This window comes from Trichophyton verrucosum (assembly GCF_000151505.1).
Source record: "Trichophyton verrucosum HKI 0517 chromosome Unknown contig00109_1.f1.exp, whole genome shotgun sequence".
NCBI classification, from domain to species: Eukaryota; Fungi; Ascomycota; class Eurotiomycetes; order Onygenales; family Arthrodermataceae; genus Trichophyton; species Trichophyton verrucosum.
This window is the reverse complement of record NW_003315566.1, coordinates 1-21193: the sequence shown is the minus strand read 5'-3', so window position 1 is coordinate 21193 and position 21193 is coordinate 1. Positions and strand designations below refer to the sequence as shown.

Below are 21193 nucleotides of genomic sequence, written 5' to 3'. Positions count from 1 at the left end.
GTTCCCGGTATGATCCAGTCATTTCTATTTATTCTTCTAATTCTATATGTCTTTACTCTGGAATCTTTTTTTCCTTTCTTCTTCTCTTTTTTTATTCGATATTCTGTTTGAATAGTTTCATTTACCCGAGCTGTCTAAGCAGGTAGAGACAAACAAATAATATGCACACAAAGGCTGTGAACACTGCAGTGCTCAGGACTTGGAGGGTATAAGCCCTGCTCCACCTCTTAAGCATAAATCCAACATGAATATGGCGGTATGGAAAAATACTATTATGCACTGAGATAAAAAATACTGCTCAAGCATTAAAATCTCATACCTTCGAGTCGGCGGTCGGCTTTTAGCCAACATCTACCCCTGAATGTCCCCTTAACATCCTTACAGATTTGAATGACTCTAAGGTTTCCACTATATCAAATATCAAGAGGGTAATAATATCTTATTCAATATTTAACCAGGGCCATAGAGGTGTTCCCTGGCTGTTCCGGACTGTGAACAGTGCCTATTCGAGTCTCTTTGAAGTCACAGGGCATCAGATAGCCCCAATAGTCATTTTTTGGCCTGGAAAATAACGAGACCTGTACTCCGTATACGACCGCTTTTCATCTATAATCTTCATGACTCTCTAGCTCTCTACCTTTTCAAGATCTCGAGCATAGAATCATCTTCAACGGTGAGCATCAGGTTGCTGAGGTAGTTAAATAGTATCAAAAGAGACCTAAGTATATGCTTAATCAGCAATCGTTTTCCAACGCGGCCAAACTTGCCAAGAAAGGTTGCTAGCAGTCACCTCTGATTGGTTTAACCTTAAGTTAACTCGTTGAACTAATTTTAGTAGCTATGGAGCTCCCTGCCCAAATTATACGCCTTTTTGAGTAGCGAATCCCTTCTCCTTTCTCTTCTTACTACTGCGTATATCAAGTTATGATATAGGAATTGAAAAAGATGTAATGTGATGCTGATATTTAAAAAATTTCTTGGATACCGTCAGAATCATCGTATCACAGCTAGTTAACCTTCAAAATGACCTTTCCTCGAACCCTCTTCGATTCAACCAGCTCCATAGCCTCTCTAGCCCTGTGCAGCTCAAAGACCCGGTCAACAAAGCCCCTGACTTCGCCTTTTTCTACCAGCGTGCCAATCTTTTCCAGCTGCTTCCCATTTAGCTCGATGATAAAATATCGGCTACTCAGCCCTCTCTTCTCAATTCCCAAATCTCCCCACTCCTCCTTGAGTGGATGCGCAACACTGACTATCGAGCCATTATCACAAATGACGGCTGGGGAATGGGCTTGCTTCAGCGACTGACCCCCTATACAGTCAAACACAAAGTCAACAGGCTGCCAGCCCTTTGATTTAAAGGCTTCACTCAAATCCGGGTTAACGGTGTAGTCGATAACTTCATCGATGTGCAAAGTGTCTTTCAAAAAGGTTGCATTGCGACTTGAACATGTACCGCATATCCAGAACTTTTGGTCTCCAAATAGAGTCTTTGACCGTAAGAGCTGAAGGGCCTGTACTCCCACTCCGCCAGATGCATTGGTTATCAGCACTCGGACAGGCTCGCTGCGAGGCTGCAGTTGCTTGACCCATTCTTTGCCATTTTCATCCATGCAGTCATCTCGCACTACTTCACTGTCCAGGCGTCCACACTTGTCCGCAATATGCTTTAGATTTCCGTGGGCGAAAAAAGCCTGCCATGCAGTCATGGCAGATAGAGGAATGCTCGCTGCCTCGACGCTTGTTACGTTCTTCGGCTTGAATGCTAGCTCGTTCTCCTCTGCCAAAGCACAATCAGCGGCCCCTCCTCCTCTATGCACGCTCAACCATCCGAAAACCTCATCGCCAACTTTGAACTTAGGGCCGTCGTAAGTATGTTCGTCATCTGACGGTGTTGAGAGAATGGTACCACAAACGTCGTATCCTGGGATAGGAGGCTGATAGGCGCGAGAATTAGATATGACTTCAGGCCAGGTGAGTTCATCACGGCAAAGGGCGGTGCTGAGCACTTTTATCAGGTATTGAGATGGGTTTGGTTGAGGGGTTGGGAATTTGGGGTCATAGATCAGAGAGGAAGCGGGCGGAGGAGAAGACGGATCGTAGGGTCCAGGGGGTAGATGGACTGCCGGCATAAATGGGGGAATGTGTTCCTGGTCCGCCATGGTTCACTATAAATATTATACGTGAATGGCTGTTGAATTATAGCGTAAAAGGCGTATTTTCAATATGCACAGGCGACAAGACGTGTCCATTTATACATGGCGTTCAGCTTCCGGATATATAAATAAATATGGTCTGAGGACGGAAGCTGTGATACCCGTACGGATAGATCGGACTTCTTTGCAGAAAGTGTGAGTTGATGCTCAGCTTAGAAATGCCGGGCTCTGGAATCCGTGGACAGCTGAACATTGATATGACGTCAGAAACGTTGTACATGAAATAGCTATATTAGCCTATTGAGACATTGTAGCCGCACTACTTTGCAAGGGCAGAAGGCTATCATACAAGTAACGTTCATTATTAGCAGAGGAAGAACACATGCTGTGGAAAGGTTCAGCCAGAAATTCAGCCGACCCGTAAGAAAAGAAGAATGAACCGCCTTGAAAACGAAAAACCCCTACTAGCAAGCACCATTAAATTCAACATGGGATACATGTTGACAGCTCAAAAACCGAATTCGAATGAGAAATAAGAAAAGCAAAGTGGTTGAAAGTAGCAGAAATACCCCCTATTAAAACATATGAGAAGGAACAGAAGAATGAATATCGATAAACCATCATCATCACATCATGATTCTGACTGACCTCTATCATTGCTAACGCTGGAGGTCTTCCACAAGCTGGTCAAGCTCATCTGCAGTTTCAAACACCTTCCAGACAGAGCGCGGTACGCCTTCAAATGCCTTTTCGAATCTCTCGGGATCATTTTTGCCCTCCATATTCGCCACATCAGTCACCTTCCTGATATATATGGCCTTGATCCAGTTGTTGTGCTTCTTATACGCTTCTGCATAAGCTTCCGGATCACTTTGGGTTGAATCACCAATGCACAGAATCTTGCGTCTCGGGAACCATCCAAATACCTTGGCCAGCTGGTTTACCTTGTATTCCTGCGTTCCCTGGGTGAAGGATTTGAGCAGGCCAGCTAGGTCCATCCATGAGTTTTCGCGTAGAAGAAGTGTGCCTTGAGGGTAGAGTGAGCTAAGAAAGCCGTGCAAGAATGAATATAAGTTATATGGGGAAGCCGAGAGGTAGAACCAAGTTGGGTTGAGGCGTTCATGGATACGCTTATACGACTCTGGCATGCCGTCAATTGGCTTTGGGTCATCGACGAAGGTAGTCTTGAGGATGCCTATGGCGTCCGGTGTCTGAGTATACTTGATGGTGTCATCGACATCTGAGATGACGGCCCAGCCATCTTGAGCTGCAAAGATGGTCTTCATTGTCGGGGGTTTAGGGCCCCAGTGCTTCGCATGGGATTCAACCACTGAACCATCATGGATGCCCAATGCTGGGATTATCAGGATATCATCTTCGGCTATACCATCCTTTTTGGAGCTGTTTAGCTTGAACTCATGCACCTCCTCTTTTGAAACCGGGACCTCTAGATCGATGACTCGATTTGGTACAACGGCGTTCAGGAAGGGCTGAATACGCGTGGCTATCCGGTTTCGGACCGCCTTATTGTCGTTGAGCCCTGCATTGCCGTCTAGACCAACCAAATCAGCGATGATGGCTACCCATCGTCCAATATCCCGTCTTCCGTGTTTCTCAAACATGCATCCGACCACATGAGTCTTCCATCCAGGAGGTCCATATACTGGACCATGATCCGGCTGGTACGCAGTGTTGTCGAACAGCCAGACAATATGTTTCTTTGGATCCACAAGCTGGCTGCCTGTGGTGAGCTTTGAGCTCACTGAAGACGTGAAGTATGCGACCCATGAAGCTACTCGGAGTACTGAAGTAGGATCCAAAGCTAGCTTATTCTCGACCTGAGGGAAGCCTCCATTTTCACGGTCCTGTCGCTCCGCCGGTGTCTCTGCCGATTCGGGTAGGGTGGTCTTGATCATAGCGACTTTCGTAGAGTGGTGACTCTCAGGGGGTAGAGGGTACTACTTATGGTAGTAGTTGATAACGAGACTCTTTGGAGATGAAACAGTTCAACGTTTTTGCTCAAGTAGATATCTAAGAGTCTCATAGAGGTCAGTTATCGAGTCGAGAAGCTGTCCGGTCAAGAACACGACAGCAAAGAGCCGGATCTTTAGGCTAATATATGAGAGCAACAAGCGGCAGACCAGGTGGCTTATGGAGTCAGCAGGCGTCACCGTGACCTGATCATGAACCAAACACCCAACAAGTCACAGTCAACCTTGATAAACTCAGCTTCTCTGGTTATACGGACGATGAACGATGACTATTATATCTGTTTGCCCCGATGGCCCCATGGCAACGAGCAATATCATTTGCTTCTGACGATGATCATCTCGGCGGCTTGGTTAGTGAGTTAGTTGGCGTGAGAAGATATCGATGTATCCTTCCGGCTGCGACTCCCCTCTCTGCAGGTGTATAACTCGCGGACAGACTTGACATGCATCAGGTAGCGCCAGGCACCGTCCTGCGGTATCATCTTCCGTGCAGAAACCGGTCGGAATGTGATGTTGCGATTCTGAAACGCCCCATATCCTTGCGGGTTTCGTTGGCTGAGCCCCTTTTTAGTTCTGCCGATAGGCATCAAAACCACCACCATCATGAAAGAGAACAGAGATATATACTAATTCCGGCTATTTCAGGGACTTTCATCCTTTTATTTATTGATTTACTTATTTTGAATGCTGATTAGAAAATTTTTTTGGGATGACTAGATAACTAGCCAACTAACTATGTGATATTCCGACAGCAATACCTGGTAAACCCACGACAGATACATACATCCAGAACCATAACTAACCAACAAACTGGGACCGAATAACTAATAGATTACCTAGACAATACTTATCTGTCACAAAATTCATATCGTCATTAGCTCGCCTACGACGTTCAGGTAGCGACCTGGTGCTTGAGCTCTTCTGCCCGTTTCCAGTCACATGGAGCCGGCGAAGGTAGATGCTTCCGGGACCCTCGGGCATCAGACGGGGAAAACGGATCAGGGCGCATGGTCAGGAGCTGGGTCACCTTGTTATTAAGCGTGTCGATATAGGCGTCCTTCTCGATGAGCTCTTGCTTGAGAAGCTGCTCGGTCTCCTTCGAAGCCATGAGATCCGCCTGCAGAGACTTGGCTCTGGCCTTGTATGCTCTGGCTCGCTTCTCGTTGCGTATAGCGACAGGCTCCAGTTTAGATATATGGTCTTGCAGCCCCTGGATCTGTCGAGACTGGTACATGTGCTGGAGGTCTGCGTCAAAGGGGTCTCTTCCTCGACGTTGTTGAGCCGATATGATCTCTCGTACTTCCTGGTTGTTGTCATTTTCTGGACCCTCAAGCTGGTTCTCGAGATGTTCAGATATGAACTTGCAGAGTGCGTTGATTCGCGAGTCATGAATCTGCAGAAGGCCTGTGATTTCGTTCTCTTTGGTGTTTAGCCGGATCTCGCACTCAGCTCTGACCTGCTCGGGGTCTTCTCCGCCATCATATACCTCGTTCTATGTAAAGTTAGTCGTCTGGACAAAATATGGAAGTCGGACTGGCTAATTCTTACGCGCTCACTCCATCGACTTGATCTAGCAGCTGGAGCAGGGCTGGTCTGCTTTTCTTCCTCAAGCTCTTTGCGGATGGCTGGATTCCAGTACATCTTGACTTGACCCGGAGTAAGGTCTGGGAGGATATCCATGAGCTCATCGTAATCCATCTGTCTTAGGGACCTCCCGTTACGAGTTGGCTCTGTTTCTAGCAACTGACCGAACTGGTAACGGCCTTGCCTGGTTGATTGCGCCGGCTCAGTCTTTGGACTCAACGTCAAGTTCGGGGGGGAGTCCAATATATGCTCGTCCAAATGATCGAATGTGAGCCTCGTTGGCGTTGTGGGTGCATCGAGCTCAACACTGCTCTTGGGAGATGCAAATGAACCTGGAAGTTCTGCTGCTGAGAAGCATGCATGATGAGGAGAGATGTAAGATGGGTTTGATGGTGTTGACTGAATGTACTGCTGGCAGGTACAGGTTGTATATGGGCTGTTCAACCTGAATTGAGCATCCACGGGTGAGCTCATGGGCATGGTGTCTCGGGCCATACATCCCGGGTTGGAGCAAACGTTTGCGCGGGGAGTCGGGGGGTTTGAGGCTGACCATGGCATATCTGCATATATCACCTGGGAGGCCGGAGTGGCATTCGTGATGATAACATTTCCGGCCACCGCGATATTGATGGGAGGCGGCCGTTTCTTCCGCATCTTGGAGAATGATAGGCGGCTTCTATTCTCGAAGTTACCAAACCCTTCATTAGAGCTTTTGTTGGATTGTGAACTAATTCGGACCTGCGATTTAGACCTGGATGAGAAGAATGAAGACATTAGAGAAGACGCAAGGAAATGAAGCTCTGTGTTGCCGAGCAAGGTGAACAGTAAGATAATATGAGATTGGCAAGTTAAACGACAGTAATCAGTTGGAAAGCAATGGTCTACCAGAGACCAGCTCGTGTTGATATACAATTGACGAAAGCATGTATATCACAGAGGAACGATGCGATGTTGAGAGAGGAGGTGGCAGATAATCAGCCCTACTTCTACACAGCCGCAATCTCCCAGGACATGGAAGAGTAGAAAAGCCCATCGAAAAACGCCCGAGCCCTAGCCAAAGAACGATTCGCCAGGAGACACCGGTTTATGAAGCACAATGCCCGCAGGTCTTTGGCCCAGAAGAAGCAAAAAGCCTGTCCGTCATAGGCGAAACAAACAAGGGGGCTACTATATATGTGTGGGAGCTGGCCATCCCGAAGTGACGAAGACCGAACGAGGCTTTTGCCCCCCCCCCCCCCCCCCCTCCCCCCCCTTAACCTACAGTCATGATGTCAAAAGGTCGTGGGTGTATTGCTATTTTCAAAGCCATGCTGCATGAGAACTAAGCAGTATTGCATCCTGGGGTGGGATGGGAGTTTTTCTGGGGATGTACCCGTCATGGGTTTTAGCCCCTTTTTTCGCGCCGGCCTCATGGCCATCAGGGATGACTGACTTCTCGAACATCCACAACCAACGAAATCTTCTTCGTCTCAATCCCAGCAGCGTCTGTTGGAGGGGAAGAGATGCATTATTATTCATCTGTCTGACTCGCTGATGCGGATTCCGAAGCGTGGCTCTCATCCATTGGCTCTCCGCGTTCTACGAAATAGGAGAATCGAGCCTGGACTGGGTTTGATGTAGTTAAGCGCCGTCCATGCTGCTGTTAAAACGCACGAGTTTCATACAAACCCATCTTGTCACTAGACGGTTACCTTCATTGGTATCTAAGTGTGCTTGTGCGTTTTCCGATTCTACATTATCCTAGACGATAGTGGCTGGTCGTTCAGGGGGAAGTACCTTTGTCGCTTCTACGTGATACTCGATAGATCTGAACACAATCGTCGAGCTTGACAACTACTTACTGTCGTCGTAAACGAGAAGACGGGAAAGCCCGAGAAACAGCCTGCTGTACTGATTGAGATATGGCTTCAGATATACCCATGTCTGCCACTGAATTAGAAGCGGGAGGGCTCTATATTATGCTGTCTCTCCGAAGCCATCCACCCATCCCCAACGACTTCCACTGGGCCTTTTACTTTCACCGCGGCTCCGATGATGGAATCAAATATCACGTCAGACAACAGGGGAATAGTGGATGGATGGCAGACCACGGGTCAACAGCTGGTGTGATGAAGACCTTCTTACTCGTCGGTTTGTTCAGGATCAGCGATGTCCCTCCAGCACTTCGGGAGAGCATAGATGGCATTATGAGGACATATGACAACAGGCTTAATGTTCCAGGGGTCATTTGCACTTGTCGAATATGGCTGCTCTGGATTCTTGCCCTCTTACAAAGACAGGTTGCGGGAGCAAGAATTCTTAACTGTGACGATTTACAGGTTCTTGAGAGCGAGGTCAAGGCATGGGGAAATGAGAATGCTCTGAGTGCATCGAACAACGAGCAACCAAGGCCGATTGCTGCATCATCCTTGTGTGGGCTGTAGTTATTGAACAGAGATTAGTCTCGGTATCCTGGTTGAGCTTGCTTCGCTATTGGTATCTTTTTTTTTTAAAAAAAAAAAATAGTAGTGGAGTTGGAAAACAAAAGGAAGACTCGCAATCTGAGAATTGAGAATAAGATATTATGTCCTGAATAACTGTTGAAGTCGAAGTAGATGTCGTCTTGGTTAGTTATGTGGCTGTCGATCAGCTTCCCGCTTTGTCTGCATCAATGAGAGTCCCGTGCTAAAAACATCCATGGATAGTCTTACATCATGCAACGTCAACGGTTGAAATAATCCAACCACGAAGACGCATTTTTTCTTCGCATATTATTGTCCAGTCCAGTTGATTAGCGGTAGTCATGTTGACAATGCCCATAATTGCCGACAGCCTGCAGGTGAGACATGGGAAGCGGGCGTTCAATTTATCCGGCGTCATTGTGACCCAGGCGTGCCCCGCGAGAGACCTCATCAGCCTTACTTGACTGTCCGCAGATTCAACACCCACAACTAGCAAATTGGTGTGCTATTATCACCTCGTCAGGCTCATCATAACCATTGCCGGCTCATTATATGGCTATGATCGCCCGAACTTGGCCCTGTTGAGATCTCCTCTACCCTACCAACTGACATTGCGTGCCATAGGGAGCCATTGGAGGAGTAGATTCGACCTGAAACCATTGCCCAATACCTCGCACTCCCGTAACTAAGTTACGTCTAAGGGACTTTTAGAATGTGACAAGGATATCTATCTGTGGTTATTAGTATCATATAGTCACAATGCCATATGACAGGGAGAGTGGCCAGGTGTACACTCAAGAGGTGGTTCGAGTTGCGCCGTCGACCCGCAGACGGAGGGGGTTCGCATGGGTTCACGAATCTCCATTACTGCCTGCGGGATGGGAGGCGTATAGCCCGGTTGGCGCGCATTCTCTAAAGCACATGGCTATGAGAGCCGTTTTGGCTGATCAGCGCACCCTGAGTACCGCGCACTTTAAAGGTGTCCCGTGGTCGATTGCCAGGTACCTCTGGGTCTGTATATGTCGAAGGTATGCCATGGCACCCTGTGGAAACGAGTATTGCCTGGTTATTCTATTAATGCTCGCTCTAGCAAACGAACAAGCCTGTACTTATGGAAGATCCTTGCAACAGCTTACCCTGCAGAATTTAACCAGATATCCCATCGCTATTTACTCAAGCCAACCTCCAAGAAAATGGCAGTCGCCAATTACCTGAAGCTTCTAACTTCAGTATCAGTGGACTGGACAGCCGTTGTAAGCCTATCAGTCGAGCTCTTCGAGCCTCATGAGTTCCTTGCGGTTGCCAAGGTCCGCAATCTAATTGGCCTGGAAATCCGCACCCAGCCCAAACGGACGGCGTTCGGATATGAAGCCACCGTCTCCATATCTGATCGAGTCATTAAAGGATGGAGTGAACAGGCGCTTACTGGTCAAGCCTTTGAACACCTCCGGATTTTGGTCCTCCGCCTCCAAACTAGCTTGACTGAACACATGTTTGCATATCTCAATGCATTCTCAACACTGAAAGCGTTCATTATTCAAGGCTGCCCGAGATTGTGCAGTAAAGAGGCAAGAGAATTGGCAGAACAGCACGGCTGGGAACCCGTTGTCGTCCGTTATTCAGACCATAGTCTTTATAGGACTATAGTGGATATGGGTAGCCAACTAGATTCCCAAACACAAGACAGCCGTCTGACGTGCATCGACAGCTTGCCAGTCGTGGACTTTTCTCTTCATTGCCGCAACCCGAAGTCCCTCTACCCAGAGGAACAGATACTTTTCAGGAGGAAGTATCAGGCTCCAGACCATCTGAGCCTCCAGGATCAAAAGGCCCAGAAAACCCATAACGACTCAGATATGGCCCCGTCTAAGCCTGATTTGAAACAGAACAAGCGAGTAGTAAGGGAGAGCTGTACAAAGGACATGAAAGACCTCCTTGACCAATTTAAGTACGACTCTCCCTAGCCTCATCCTCCTTCTACCACTCCCATCTCATTTCCCGGTTATTGCATATGCCAACTTCAGAAGACTAACGGCTGGGATAGGTAAGACAATGATCTGTACCATGCCCTCCCCTTTTCGGCCGACTATCTCTATCCTCCTTTATTCCCTTATTCCCATCTATTTATTTTTCTACTTTCTACTTTCTACTATCTACTTAATAACTAAGCAAGCCTTTTGCCTCCATCAAGCATCACGTGATATGACTGTTCCCACAACCCTTTTTCGCCTCTTTCGTAGCCAAAATCTTTCTATTTTTCTGGTATTTTTCTTCATTATTCTGGCTTGCAGGAATCATCTGGATCTCTGTCACCGTCTATCAGGCTCAGCTCTCGGGGTAGTTATGCTTCCGCACCGCCGGACTTTACGTTATCATGTTCTAGTTTATCCAGTCTATCTGTTATCTATGGACCTTATCTAAAATAAAAACATGAACTAACTAGTCAACATCCACGCCCCACCTAAAAACAGATAGTTAAACCGTTTATTTTTGGTATCAAAACTGCTTCGTTCAACCCCAGAGACTCCAGACTACCTTGCTGGTTTTTCTCTGCTTGCGCACCGAATAACTAGCACTTTGATTTGTTGGAAGGCTTTGCAGTGGCTAGGCAAAGCAAAAGCACTATCATCTGCAAGACACAGCGATCGCAGAGGGGTTTGGGCTGTCTGTTCCCTGTCAGGACCTCCGCCTTCCCTGACGCCGATTTCAACTTCTCCTAAACAGCCGATAACCCGAATGAGCTTAAGATGAGTGGCAAGAACACACAACAGGCGGCGGGAGAAGCAGGTCAAGAAGCTGTTATTTCGCCTCGGTTAAGCTCTGATTCACGGTCGTCGTCTTCCCGGAGCTCGTCGTTGCGGCGAGAGCCCGCAAAGCTGTCCCACCGCCAGAGTCTTGGTGACTCTCTCAGAGGCGTCCCGTCTTCGCCTCGAGCCCGTCGGCAACCTTCATTCACTCAAGCTGCAGTCCAGAGCCTGATAGATAACCCGCCCTCGCATGCGGCTGCCGATCCAGCTTTCTCTGGTCGAGATTGGACGCAGATTTCAATTGGTGAATTGGTGCAGCCCGTTGATCTAAAGTTTGTGGACGCAGACACTTCGATTGAAGATGCCACGAATGTATGCGTTGCTCTTTTCCCATTGCTCTAGATGACATTGACTAACAGGTGGGCTATTCACATATATATCTATATAGCTTCTCATCGAGTCCAGTGCGCACTCACTGCTTATCCGAGAATCTCCTGGCTCCTCTACTGCAGTCGGTACATTCGGCTATGCTGACCTTAATGCATACCTCCTTCTCGTTGTGGGATTGATACAGCCAAGTCATGAAGAGCAGGTGGCGTCTCTACGCGAGCTCGCCAGGAGAGCAAGGGAAGGGGAGAAAATCCCGCTCAAGGACGTCAAGGGACTTGGAATGCAAGAACCCCTCACAACTATGCCGCAGTCTACCAATCTAATGACTGCTGTTGAAACATTTGGAGGAGGCGTGCATCGCATCATTGTGGTGAAGGAAGGTACTACAGAGGTAATTGGGGTGTTTACTCAATGGAAATTGGTCAAGTTCCTTTGGGAGAACGGGCGTAGTTTCCCGGTTATTGAGCAATTATACCCGCAACATCTGAGAGAGCTGAGACTAGGCTCGCACTGTGTGGTATCAATCAAGTTAGTACTATTTCCAGTCCAAGACATCATACTTTACTCAATCCTCGTGAGCTAACTGGTGCGCTACAGCGGAGATCGGCCACTGTGTCATGCGTTGGAACTGATGAACAACGAAGGAGTTTCATCCCTTGCGGTAGTTGACAATCAATGGAATGTTGTTGGCAACATATCTGTTGTCGACGTCAAGGTTAGTGCCATCATTCCAACTTTCAGACTACAAAAGTACTAATCAACGGTAACATCCAGCTTTTGACAAAATCTACATCCCTTCCCCTGCTTCACAATACCTGCATCCATTTCATCTCAGTTATTTTATCTACTCGGGGTATAACAGAGGGACAGGACTCCTTCCCAGTCTTCCACATTAACCCGCAGTCCACTCTTGCCCATACAGTTGCCAAACTCGTTGCCACCCGTTCTCACAGGTAAGCTTTAACTTAGTTATAAGCCTTGGTGGCATGCTTCAGAAGATTAACTTACCTTAATTCAAACTAGGATGTGGGTTACTGATCCTCACTCACCGGCCTCATCTACACCATCTACACCATCACACTCCTCTACCAACATTCCCTTAGGATCAGCCCCAAACCATACCAGCAGCATCGCCGGACCTGCCGTGGGCAGTACTGGGGCTTCTCTGCCATCACCCTCATCGACCAATTTTGCCTCAGGCAACAATGGCAATAACCATCCTCAGAATGGGAATGGACATGCACGTCCTACCCATAACCCCATTTCACCTTTCCAGTACCCTCAAACAGCATCTTCAGCACATTACCCTTCCTTCGGTACCTCTCCTCCATCCTTTACAGCATCCATATCTACTTCGATCCCTGCCTCGGCACTCCCAGGAGCTAGCTTATCCGGTCGTCTTGTAGGGGTTGTCAGTTTGACTGATATCCTCAACCTTTATGCAAGGGCCAGCGGACTATACCCTACAGATCCTAATGCCAACCGCACTCGAAGGCGACGCAGCAGCAGCTCCAGTCTCAATTTCAGGAAAAGCGGAGAACTGGCAAGGGAGCTGTGGAATCGTCCATAGCTCTCCTATTTTGGTGTGGGGGTTTTTCTTTCTATTTTGATTTTTTTTTTTGCTTGGCCGCACTTATTCTTCTTACTTCGCAACTCATTCATCTCTACTTGAGGTATTATTTGCGCGATTATCCTCACTGCGATATTGAGTGGCCCGGTTGAGCAGTGGATCTCAACATATTCATTGTGGTCAAAAGCATCGAAACAACCAAAAAAATTGAATCTGATGAGATATGACTGAAGTCGTCTATTCTTGGATATTTTGGATAACATTATGATTTGAATTTTACTCCCAGTTATCTCGCACTTTTCAACATGTTAATAGTTTCCTTTTTTCACTTCCATTAAGTAGTTTAAACAAACGGATACCAACGACACAACCCAGTTTATAAGGACGATCTTGCTATTTTCATTGAGGAGCATTGTGCCAAACAATTATTCTATTCGCAAGCCAAAGCTAATATATCTATTCCTTTTTTACGAGCTAATCTCTCTTTTATTATTTATATATGTTCAATGTTTCTTTGCAGTAAACATTTCCCACCCTATACTTCCATCCTTGCCTTCTTTTTCCGTGATCTCCTCCACGGCCTTGACGAGATCATAGCTGATCTTCGCCGAAACAACGCTATCTTGCTTATAATCAGGATGCTTTGCAACGAATTCTCGTATCCATTTAGCATTGGTCCAAAGAGAACCATCTGCACGACGACGAATAAGGTCTAGATACTTGGCTAGTGCGCATCTCGTCTCGACATCGACGTTGAGACTGTCCAAGTACGATTCTACAAGCGGAATGAGACCCGGGAACCCATCTGGGGAGCCGTTGATGATATCATTGACGCTCATGAGGGTGTATTCTGATTCAATGGGCTGTAAGAGCGGAGAAGACGGTGTCGTTGAGGGCGGTGGCGAGGGAGTCGAGCCACCTGGCGGTGACGAAGGGCGAGATTGTTGATGACGCTGCGATCTCGGGTACCGATGCGGGAAGGGATCCTTGCGGAAATAAAATTTCTCGTCAAGCACCGCGTTACGTGCGTGGGCAGTCTCCATGTTCTCTGTTGTTCGGGGTATGGGGATGTAGAAGTTTAGGTCGAAGCTGAGAATGGCGCGGGTGATTAGAACCATGAAGATGCTGAAGGCGGCGTTTTCGAAATCGGTGATTTGGATTTCCATGGGCCGGAACTCGACACGCCAGCCTATGTCGTTGTCGGCGGGCGGGGGTTTGAAGCGGATGTGCTGCCAGTTGGTTGATTGGAGGTTCTCGAAGTGGTCTGTCTTGGTAAGGTCGAGTTCCTGGAGATCTTCGTTGAAAATGACGATGGGGTCGCGGATGAACAGGTGGGCGAAGTGGGTAGCGAGGAGCTCGTCCATGCCGCCATCCATCAGCTTCTTTTTGATATCTTCGTCGATTACGAGGTCGGGGTCCATGTACTCTGGCCGTAGATGGGGGTCTTGTGATATATATGTTGAGTTTGATGCATATCTCGATTTCGGGATGCGCCATCTATCGTTCTTAAGGGGCTGTATTTGGGTTGTTAGTCTTACTGCATTGTATGGGATGGTTATTCGTAAGTAAAAGGGAAGAGACTGACAACTTCTCCTAGCTCCTCTCGCGTTCTGCAATCAACCGCATTGCCGATCTGGTTCCACCTGACATCTGTGTCGACGAGGAATCCCTTATATATAGGCGTTGCCCCGGTCAGGGCCAACATTATAGGACCCAGGGGACTGAGTTGATCGTACAATTTCCTCCCCTCGGTGATATTTTTGCATTGGAAAGTAATTTGTAGACAACAGCTGCCCATGCCAAAGGCCATGGCATCCATGTACACATTACCTTCCTTTGCAGCTCCGTTCCGTACATCGTCATCTTCTGGCCATTTATGCAAGTCGTAATTGACGGTAGGATCCTTGAACGGCCATGGGGTATTTGTGTCTCTGAACACTGGCACGTTCAACTCAACCTTCCTCCCTCTGCGCGAACGGATGTTGGCTGCCAGAGTCGGGAACCTGATGTGAGGGTTTGCTATCTCGTCAGGAACAAACTGTGAGCGTAGAGCTGGGCCTGATAGAGGGTATGATGGCAATGTAAAATCATCACTGCACCCTAGGCGGGGGAATGTAGTGAGTGTGATGGGGTATTCGTTTGCAGCCATGTGATTTTTGGCCGTAACTCGCCTGGTAATGTTAGATTCCACCTCACAATAGCAGCAAAGGCGAGATGGGCTGCCGTACCTCCATTTCATGTTGGACTCTACCTTGAGTAGCTCCTTGAAGCCGATTCCCCATGGTTTCCCCGGTGTGGCTTCGAGCATGAAACGGCCGAATTCAGGATGGAATGTCGGCAGAGGCTCCTTTCTATACCGGCAAGTCAGAAATCGCCCTCGAACATAAGTATAGACTTGACATTATCGGGTAGATCGTACTCAGAGGCATCTCCGTTGACAGCAGCTCTCTTGGACAGTTCTGCATCCTGCGCAAGCGCCTTGAGAATCTCTGCCTGGCACAGGGACAGCCGTACTTTTTCCTCCTTATCGTCAACCGCAACGACGAGATATTCAACCTAGCAGAGAACCCCCGTCAGTAGCTGTATTAACCAACTTTTGTCTCCAGCAGCATCTATCTCACGTACCTCGTCACCCCACAGCAGCGCATCCCGCTCCTTTCCCCGGGCCTTCTTCCATATCGCGAGTAGTTGCTGCGGCACAAAACATCAGACTAAAGCCGCAACTTTCGAGCGAGAGAGCCTTTTTTTTCTTCCTGCACGACGCAGAGAGGCAGCAGCGGACAAGACGGAGGGCAATACCTCGATACCCCATTCCCTCACCTGGCCGGCTCTCTCCTTTGCTTCCGGCCATGCCAGTGGTGTGCCAAGCGCGCTGCCAGTCCGATTGTCAATTAGCAGATCATTTCTACGGAAGAATGAGGAGGAAAGATGAAGCGGCCCGTACAGTAAACCCATAGCGGCGAGGATGTCAACCGGTCATGCAGCAGTGCTCAGGGAGAAGACATCGCAGACATAACAGTGAATATAAATGAATTATCTGGTAAAATATAGAGCGTATAACACGAGGAGGGGGGGATAACTATCGTTCCTGTTGCGCCGGCGGCCGAACTTATACTTCGCTCTTGTTTGGCCGGATGGATTAATAAGCGCGGTTATTTTCTCGGACGTAAAAAGGCGAAGTAGAAGAAGACGAAGACGAAGCCGAAGAAGATGAACAAGGCGAAGGACAAGGCGAAGAAGAAAGGAGATGATGATGGCGAAGGAGCAGAGGCATGGGGAGGGCGTAGGGGTTGGTAGGGACGTTTTATATGATTTATTCCATCAGCAGAAGGCCTTCTTTTGCATCCTGGTCGACGGACGAACCTTTGCAGGCCCGCGAGGATGCTTAGAGATCAATCATTAACCCTGGAGGCAAGGGAAAAGGCCTGGCACAAGGAAGGCCTCTCCGCTCTGTGCATAAGTATGTGATATGGTGGGCAGTGAGAGCCCTGAGCCGAGAGAGTCCCTCGAGATAGCACATCATGCCTCGTCACTGCTCCCGCCTGGCCATCTTATGCCTTCACTCAGGCGTCTACCGACCCTTATAAAACGAACATCTACTCCGGTACTGCAGGTTTACTGTCAAATATCCGCAGCAAGGATGGGAAGCGGACTACAGGCGGGTGAAAAAGATGGCTTCCGCGAGCCGTCAGCCCGACGGACAGCCTTCGTCTGGCTTTTGATTTATCAGCATCTCCTCAGCCGTGCTTTATTTAGCTTATCTTGCATGGTCTTGTTCTGGCTTCTTTTGCTTCTGTGCGTGGTGCGTCTTCAGGGCCAGTGTGGATGGTTGCTTGGGGGGGCCTTGATATGGGCTTTCCGGGGTTGAAGGCTTATGGGACGTCTTCTTTTTTTTTGATATCTCTGATATTTTCTGATAGATTGGATAGAGAGGAACTGCGTCTATCATGCCGGCAGTCCTAGGGGAAAGAAGGAAAAAAAGATAACATCGAGTTAATACACACTGCTTCCGCACTCCCCGTCTCCGTTTCTTTCTGCATCTCGCTTTTCTCTATGATCGTACAGAGCCGCCGCAGCTCATCTCATCGACTGGGCTGGACTGGACTGTCTAGTTGCTTCGTGCACCTCCCTTGGCCGCCCGCAGCTCGTCCATCTTCGCTACTCGCTTCTTGAACTCCTCGTACTGGCATTTCTCGTAGCTGTGTCGTTCGTTCTGTCGTAGTCGTCAGTATCTCTCCTCGCCTTCACATTGGACAATGACTGGGTGTGTGTGTCTGGTCTACCTCGCACTTCCACGGGAGATAGTACTCCTCATATCGACATCGGTTCAGCGGTATCAACAGATGTGCGCAGCTGTCTCTGTAGGCGATTGGAAGACGAGCATTGGACATCTCTTCCCGCGTAGCCACTGTCCTCTCTGTCAGCGTCTTCTCCTTCATCCGCAGCTTCTTCACCGTTGGAACTCACGTCTGGCGTCCGCCACCTTCGCTGACTCTGCGGCCGTCATGGTTCTCTGCTGGACTGTAATATGATTCTGCGATGCAACAGGCTCAATGGATCGTCCCGCGGTGTCTCTTCTCTTCGTCCTCTTCGTCGTCTTCGTCTGCTGTCTTCTGTCTTCGGCTCTGGCCTGCAACTTCGCGGCCAAAGGTTCTTCCGGCCTCAACCTCCCGGAACGCCGTCGCGTCTTTCTCGTCTTCTTCGCTGCCGGCGCCTTTTTTTCTTCTTCCAAACGCGACGAGACGTTAATTATCTTAATTGGAATTTGCTAACGACACCCAGAGCGAGCGCTGGGATCGGACGGCCGGGCTGAGCTGGACAGGTGCAGCAGCCTCTAGTTACTCCAGGAAGCCTGCAGCATGCCAGCGACAAGCGGTATTGTCTAAGACCTGCGACCACACACTACTACCTGCCTTGCCTACTAAGACTGGCCTACACCTTCTGCGCCTCTGCAACGGTCAAATACCCGCCGTCTTAGGCTCTCTGGACTTGCGACTGCGGCGGCTTGCGGAAGGACGATAGGCTGCGATGGCCTCTTCAGCCGGCAATGAAGGGCACATCTACTCTGCTACGTACAGCAATGTCGGTTTCTTCTCTTCTTCTTCTTCTTCTCCTCCTCCCCCTCCCCTCCCTGTGACAGCCCTTTGGCCTGGATGGACACTTCAAGACTGACTGGCTGCCTGCCTTCCCGTTATAGGTCCCGGTCTACGAATACAAGTTGGGGACTGAGAATGTGATGAGACGGCGGGTGGACGACTGGGTTAACGCGACTCATATTCTGAAAGCTGCCGGCCTGGACAAGCCGTCAAGAACTCGTATCCTCGAGCGTGATGTCCAGCGCGGAGTCCACGAGAAGATCCAGGGTGGCTACGGGAAATATCAAGGTCACTCTCGCCCCCCTTGCTTGCTGTTGGAAGATCCTGCTGTACTCCCTGTACTGACATACTGCAGGAACATGGATACCTCTGGCCGAAGCTCGAGCTCTGGCGGACAAGAACAATGTCCTGGACAAGCTACGGCCCCTGTTCGACTTCATGACCGGCGACACCAGCCCTCCTCCGGCACCAAAACACTCCACCGCAGCATCCAAACCAAGAACACGGGGTGGAGGTGCTGGTAGCCGTCGTGGCGCGGCCGGCTCGACTCGCGGCTCCTTTTCAGCTGTCGGCCACCATATGCCTCCCGTACCACCTGCTGCACCACCTGCCAACTCGGCACCGGCTAGTTTTAACCAGGAACCGCAGCAGCACCAGCACCAGCACCAGCAGTATGGCGTCAGCCAGTCCTTCAATGAGACCTCGTCGATAATGCAGGGAAGCCCCGAAGCCTCTTCCCTCATAGCGGATGAGGACCTGGCTCAGATGTCTCCTGAATCAACCCAGTCTCGCAAGCGAAAGAGAGGTGACAATGATGTCGCCATGAGCATCATAGAACAGAACCACATCCTATACGGAGACCAGTTGCTGGACTATTTCATGACTGTTGGCGATGACCCAAGTGCGTCTCGTGTGCTTCCTCCAGTGCCACCTACGCACTTTCAAGTGGACCGGCCGATCGATGACCAGGGTAACACTGCACTCCACTGGGCCTGTGCTATGGGTGACATTGATATTGTCAAGGATCTCATCAGCCGAGGTGCCGATGTGCGTGTTCGATCCAAGCACGACGAAACACCACTTGTCCGTGCTGTCTTGTTCACAAATAACTACGAGAAGCGCACTATGGGAGAGCTGGCAGACCTACTACACAGCACTATAACATTCCGTGACTGGTTTGGCGCAACCGTCTTTAACCATCTCGCCGCAACGACACGGAGTAAAGGCAAATGGAAGAGCTCTCGGTACTACTGCCAGACCCTGATCGATAAGCTTTCTCAAGTGTTTCCCAGGCACGAGATCTCGTTACTCCTTTCGTCGCAGGACGCGAATGGGGATACGGCTGCCCTGACTGCTGCGAAGAACGGATGCTACAGGCTTGCGACGACTCTCCTGGCACAATGCCCCGAAGCAGGCGACTTGCAGAACAGACACCACGAGACAGCCAACGAGGTGCTCATGGCTCTATACAAGCGGCGAAAGGAGAACCCCCCACCCCCTTCTTCCGTCACGTACGCTCAAGATATGGACGGTGATGTTGACTTTGCCGCCACTACACCCACGGCGGGTAACTACACCGGGTCAGCCGTTGCGACAGAGGCAACCAACGCATTACTCGTTCGAATTGGATCTATAATGGCTGAAGCTAATAGGCGCCTTGCCCGCGCGTACGGAGAGGCCAAGACACCTCCACACAGCAGTGGTACCGGTCCCGGCGGTGGAGAGGACATGACCAACCCCAAGGGCCTGTACGAGCAACTAGAAGCCGACCGAGAGAACATCCGAAGTCAAATAGAAGCCCTGCAAGCCAAGGAAGAAGAAAGCGAAGACCTTGATGCCCAGCTAGCACGTTTCAACGAGATCAAAGCCAGGTACGAGTCGTTACTGAACCAGACACACGACCTAGAGCTCACTTCCTTATATGAGTCAAACGGTATCACGGAAGATGCAGGCGACTCAGATGCAAACCATGAATTAGCACCAGAAGAAATGTTAGAACTTTACACGCTCGCCAACGAACTGGCTCAAGCACAAGCCGACCGGGACGAGGCAGTGGCCCAACTCATCCGCCAAAGAGCAGACGCAGGCGTGAGTACCAAGCTGGACGTGCATCGGAAGCTGGTCTCGCTAGCCACCGGTCTGGCGGAGGAGGAACTAGACCCAATGAGCAGCGAGCTGGCAGATGCCCTTGAATTTGACCGTGCCAACGAGAAGAGATCTGGTCCTGCCCCAAACACGGCCAGACAACTGATGGCTACTGGTGAGCCAGACCCAGAATCTCCTGGTACAAGAAGTCGAAGCGTCAGCCAGAATGGCCATGATGGTATCGGCGGTGGCGGCAACAGTAATGCCAACGAGACAACGAACGGGCTAGACAACGACCATGCTGTCGACGCTAGCTCGGTAGCTTCCTGATTTATTTTTTTTTCTCCACCATCTTTCTTGCATATAGGGCTAGGTGTTACATCTTTTTGTTTTGCTACCACTTCCTCGTTTAATGCTCGTTTGTTTGTCTCACCCGGTTGGCGCTTACGGTTGGGGTCATGGTCCTGGTTATGGCGGCTGCATATCCCCTCGATTGGTTTTGTTTTTCTCTACTCCGGTCTTGAAACCAGGGGTAACAATGTACCTTTTACTTTCTTGTTTCACATAGGCTGGAGGTATCCATCTGCCCGTCCCTATATCCTGACATGTATTTTTTATACTACTATGCAACTTACTGCTGAATGAACCTACCGTTGATGAGTACCTTCTATGCCATCCCCCGTAGTGGCCCCGGCTTACCGCTAACCCCAGAGCCGCCCTTACCCCATCTCCAACCAACCCACCAACCTCATCGTCTCACTGCACACTCCTCCCCTCTCCTGACTCTCTTCTAACTCTCCCCTGCCATCGCCGCCGCTTCCTTTGTTCCCTCGTGATATCAACTTTATATCGCGAGGCCTTCCCTTCCTCTGATTGGCCCCAAGCCCGGCGCTAAACTGCGGTTTCTTGCGCGCGCTAGGCCAAAAGCAGCTTAGCGCGCGTCTCTTTTTGCCTTTTTCCCCTTTTGAGCCAAAACTGCAACTTTCTTCTTCGTCCGCCTCGACTTCAACTTCGCTTCTTCAACTTCTCTTCTTCCTCTCTTCTTCTTCTTCTTCTCTTCATCCTCCATCTTCCATCCTCATCCTCATCCTCATCCTCGCTTCTTGTTCTTTCTCTCTCTCTTCTCTCTCTCT

At 49.4% G+C, this 21193-nt stretch overlaps 9 protein-coding genes across 9 annotated transcripts; 4 read left to right on the top strand and 5 right to left on the bottom strand.

Annotated features, from left to right (window-relative positions):
* Window positions 1–1007: 1007 nt before the first annotated feature.
* TRV_01259 (zinc-containing alcohol dehydrogenase, putative) lies at window positions 1008–2162 on the bottom strand (the record flags this gene model as incomplete). The annotated part of the gene is made up of 1 exon (XM_003024501.1): window positions 1008–2162. The coding sequence occupies one exon, from the start codon at window positions 2160–2162 to the stop codon at window positions 1008–1010; it is 1155 nt and encodes a 384-aa protein (XP_003024547.1).
* A 653-nt stretch (window positions 2163–2815) lies between these two features.
* TRV_01258 (actin filament organization protein App1-like, putative) lies at window positions 2816–4072 on the bottom strand (the record flags this gene model as incomplete). Its single annotated transcript, XM_003024500.1, has 1 exon — window positions 2816–4072. The coding sequence occupies one exon, from the start codon at window positions 4070–4072 to the stop codon at window positions 2816–2818; it is 1257 nt and encodes a 418-aa protein (XP_003024546.1).
* Window positions 4073–5039: 967 nt separating this feature from the next.
* Window positions 5040–6505, bottom strand: TRV_01257 (uncharacterized protein; the record flags this gene model as incomplete). Its single annotated transcript, XM_003024499.1, has 2 exons — window positions 5040–5639; window positions 5696–6505. The coding sequence occupies 2 exons, from the start codon at window positions 6503–6505 to the stop codon at window positions 5040–5042; spliced, it is 1410 nt and encodes a 469-aa protein (XP_003024545.1).
* Window positions 6506–7632: 1127 nt separating this feature from the next.
* Window positions 7633–8154, top strand: TRV_01256 (uncharacterized protein; the record flags this gene model as incomplete). The annotated part of the gene is made up of 1 exon (XM_003024498.1): window positions 7633–8154. One exon carries the CDS (start codon window positions 7633–7635, stop codon window positions 8152–8154), a length of 522 nt encoding a protein of 173 aa, XP_003024544.1.
* A 1037-nt stretch (window positions 8155–9191) lies between these two features.
* TRV_01255 (uncharacterized protein) lies at window positions 9192–10136 on the top strand (the record flags this gene model as incomplete). The annotated part of the gene is made up of 1 exon (XM_003024497.1): window positions 9192–10136. One exon carries the CDS (start codon window positions 9192–9194, stop codon window positions 10134–10136), a length of 945 nt encoding a protein of 314 aa, XP_003024543.1.
* Window positions 10137–10919: 783 nt separating this feature from the next.
* Window positions 10920–12879, top strand: TRV_01254 (uncharacterized protein; the record flags this gene model as incomplete). The annotated part of the gene is made up of 5 exons (XM_003024496.1): window positions 10920–11291; window positions 11368–11837; window positions 11907–12024; window positions 12051–12262; window positions 12333–12879. 5 exons carry the CDS (start codon window positions 10920–10922, stop codon window positions 12877–12879), a joined length of 1719 nt encoding a protein of 572 aa, XP_003024542.1.
* A 503-nt stretch (window positions 12880–13382) lies between these two features.
* On the bottom strand, window positions 13383–15834 carry TRV_01253 (uncharacterized protein; the record flags this gene model as incomplete). The annotated part of the gene is made up of 5 exons (XM_003024495.1): window positions 13383–14393; window positions 14465–15230; window positions 15263–15435; window positions 15505–15570; window positions 15700–15834. 5 exons carry the CDS (start codon window positions 15832–15834, stop codon window positions 13383–13385), a joined length of 2151 nt encoding a protein of 716 aa, XP_003024541.1.
* Window positions 15835–17907: 2073 nt separating this feature from the next.
* TRV_01252 (uncharacterized protein) lies at window positions 17908–20390 on the top strand (the record flags this gene model as incomplete). Its single annotated transcript, XM_003024494.1, has 3 exons — window positions 17908–18012; window positions 18077–18263; window positions 18331–20390. The coding sequence occupies 3 exons, from the start codon at window positions 17908–17910 to the stop codon at window positions 20388–20390; spliced, it is 2352 nt and encodes a 783-aa protein (XP_003024540.1).
* Window positions 20391–20991: 601 nt separating this feature from the next.
* TRV_01251 (uncharacterized protein) lies at window positions 20992–21129 on the bottom strand (the record flags this gene model as incomplete). Its single annotated transcript, XM_003024493.1, has 1 exon — window positions 20992–21129. The coding sequence occupies one exon, from the start codon at window positions 21127–21129 to the stop codon at window positions 20992–20994; it is 138 nt and encodes a 45-aa protein (XP_003024539.1).
* Between the last annotated feature and the right edge of the window lie 64 nt (window positions 21130–21193).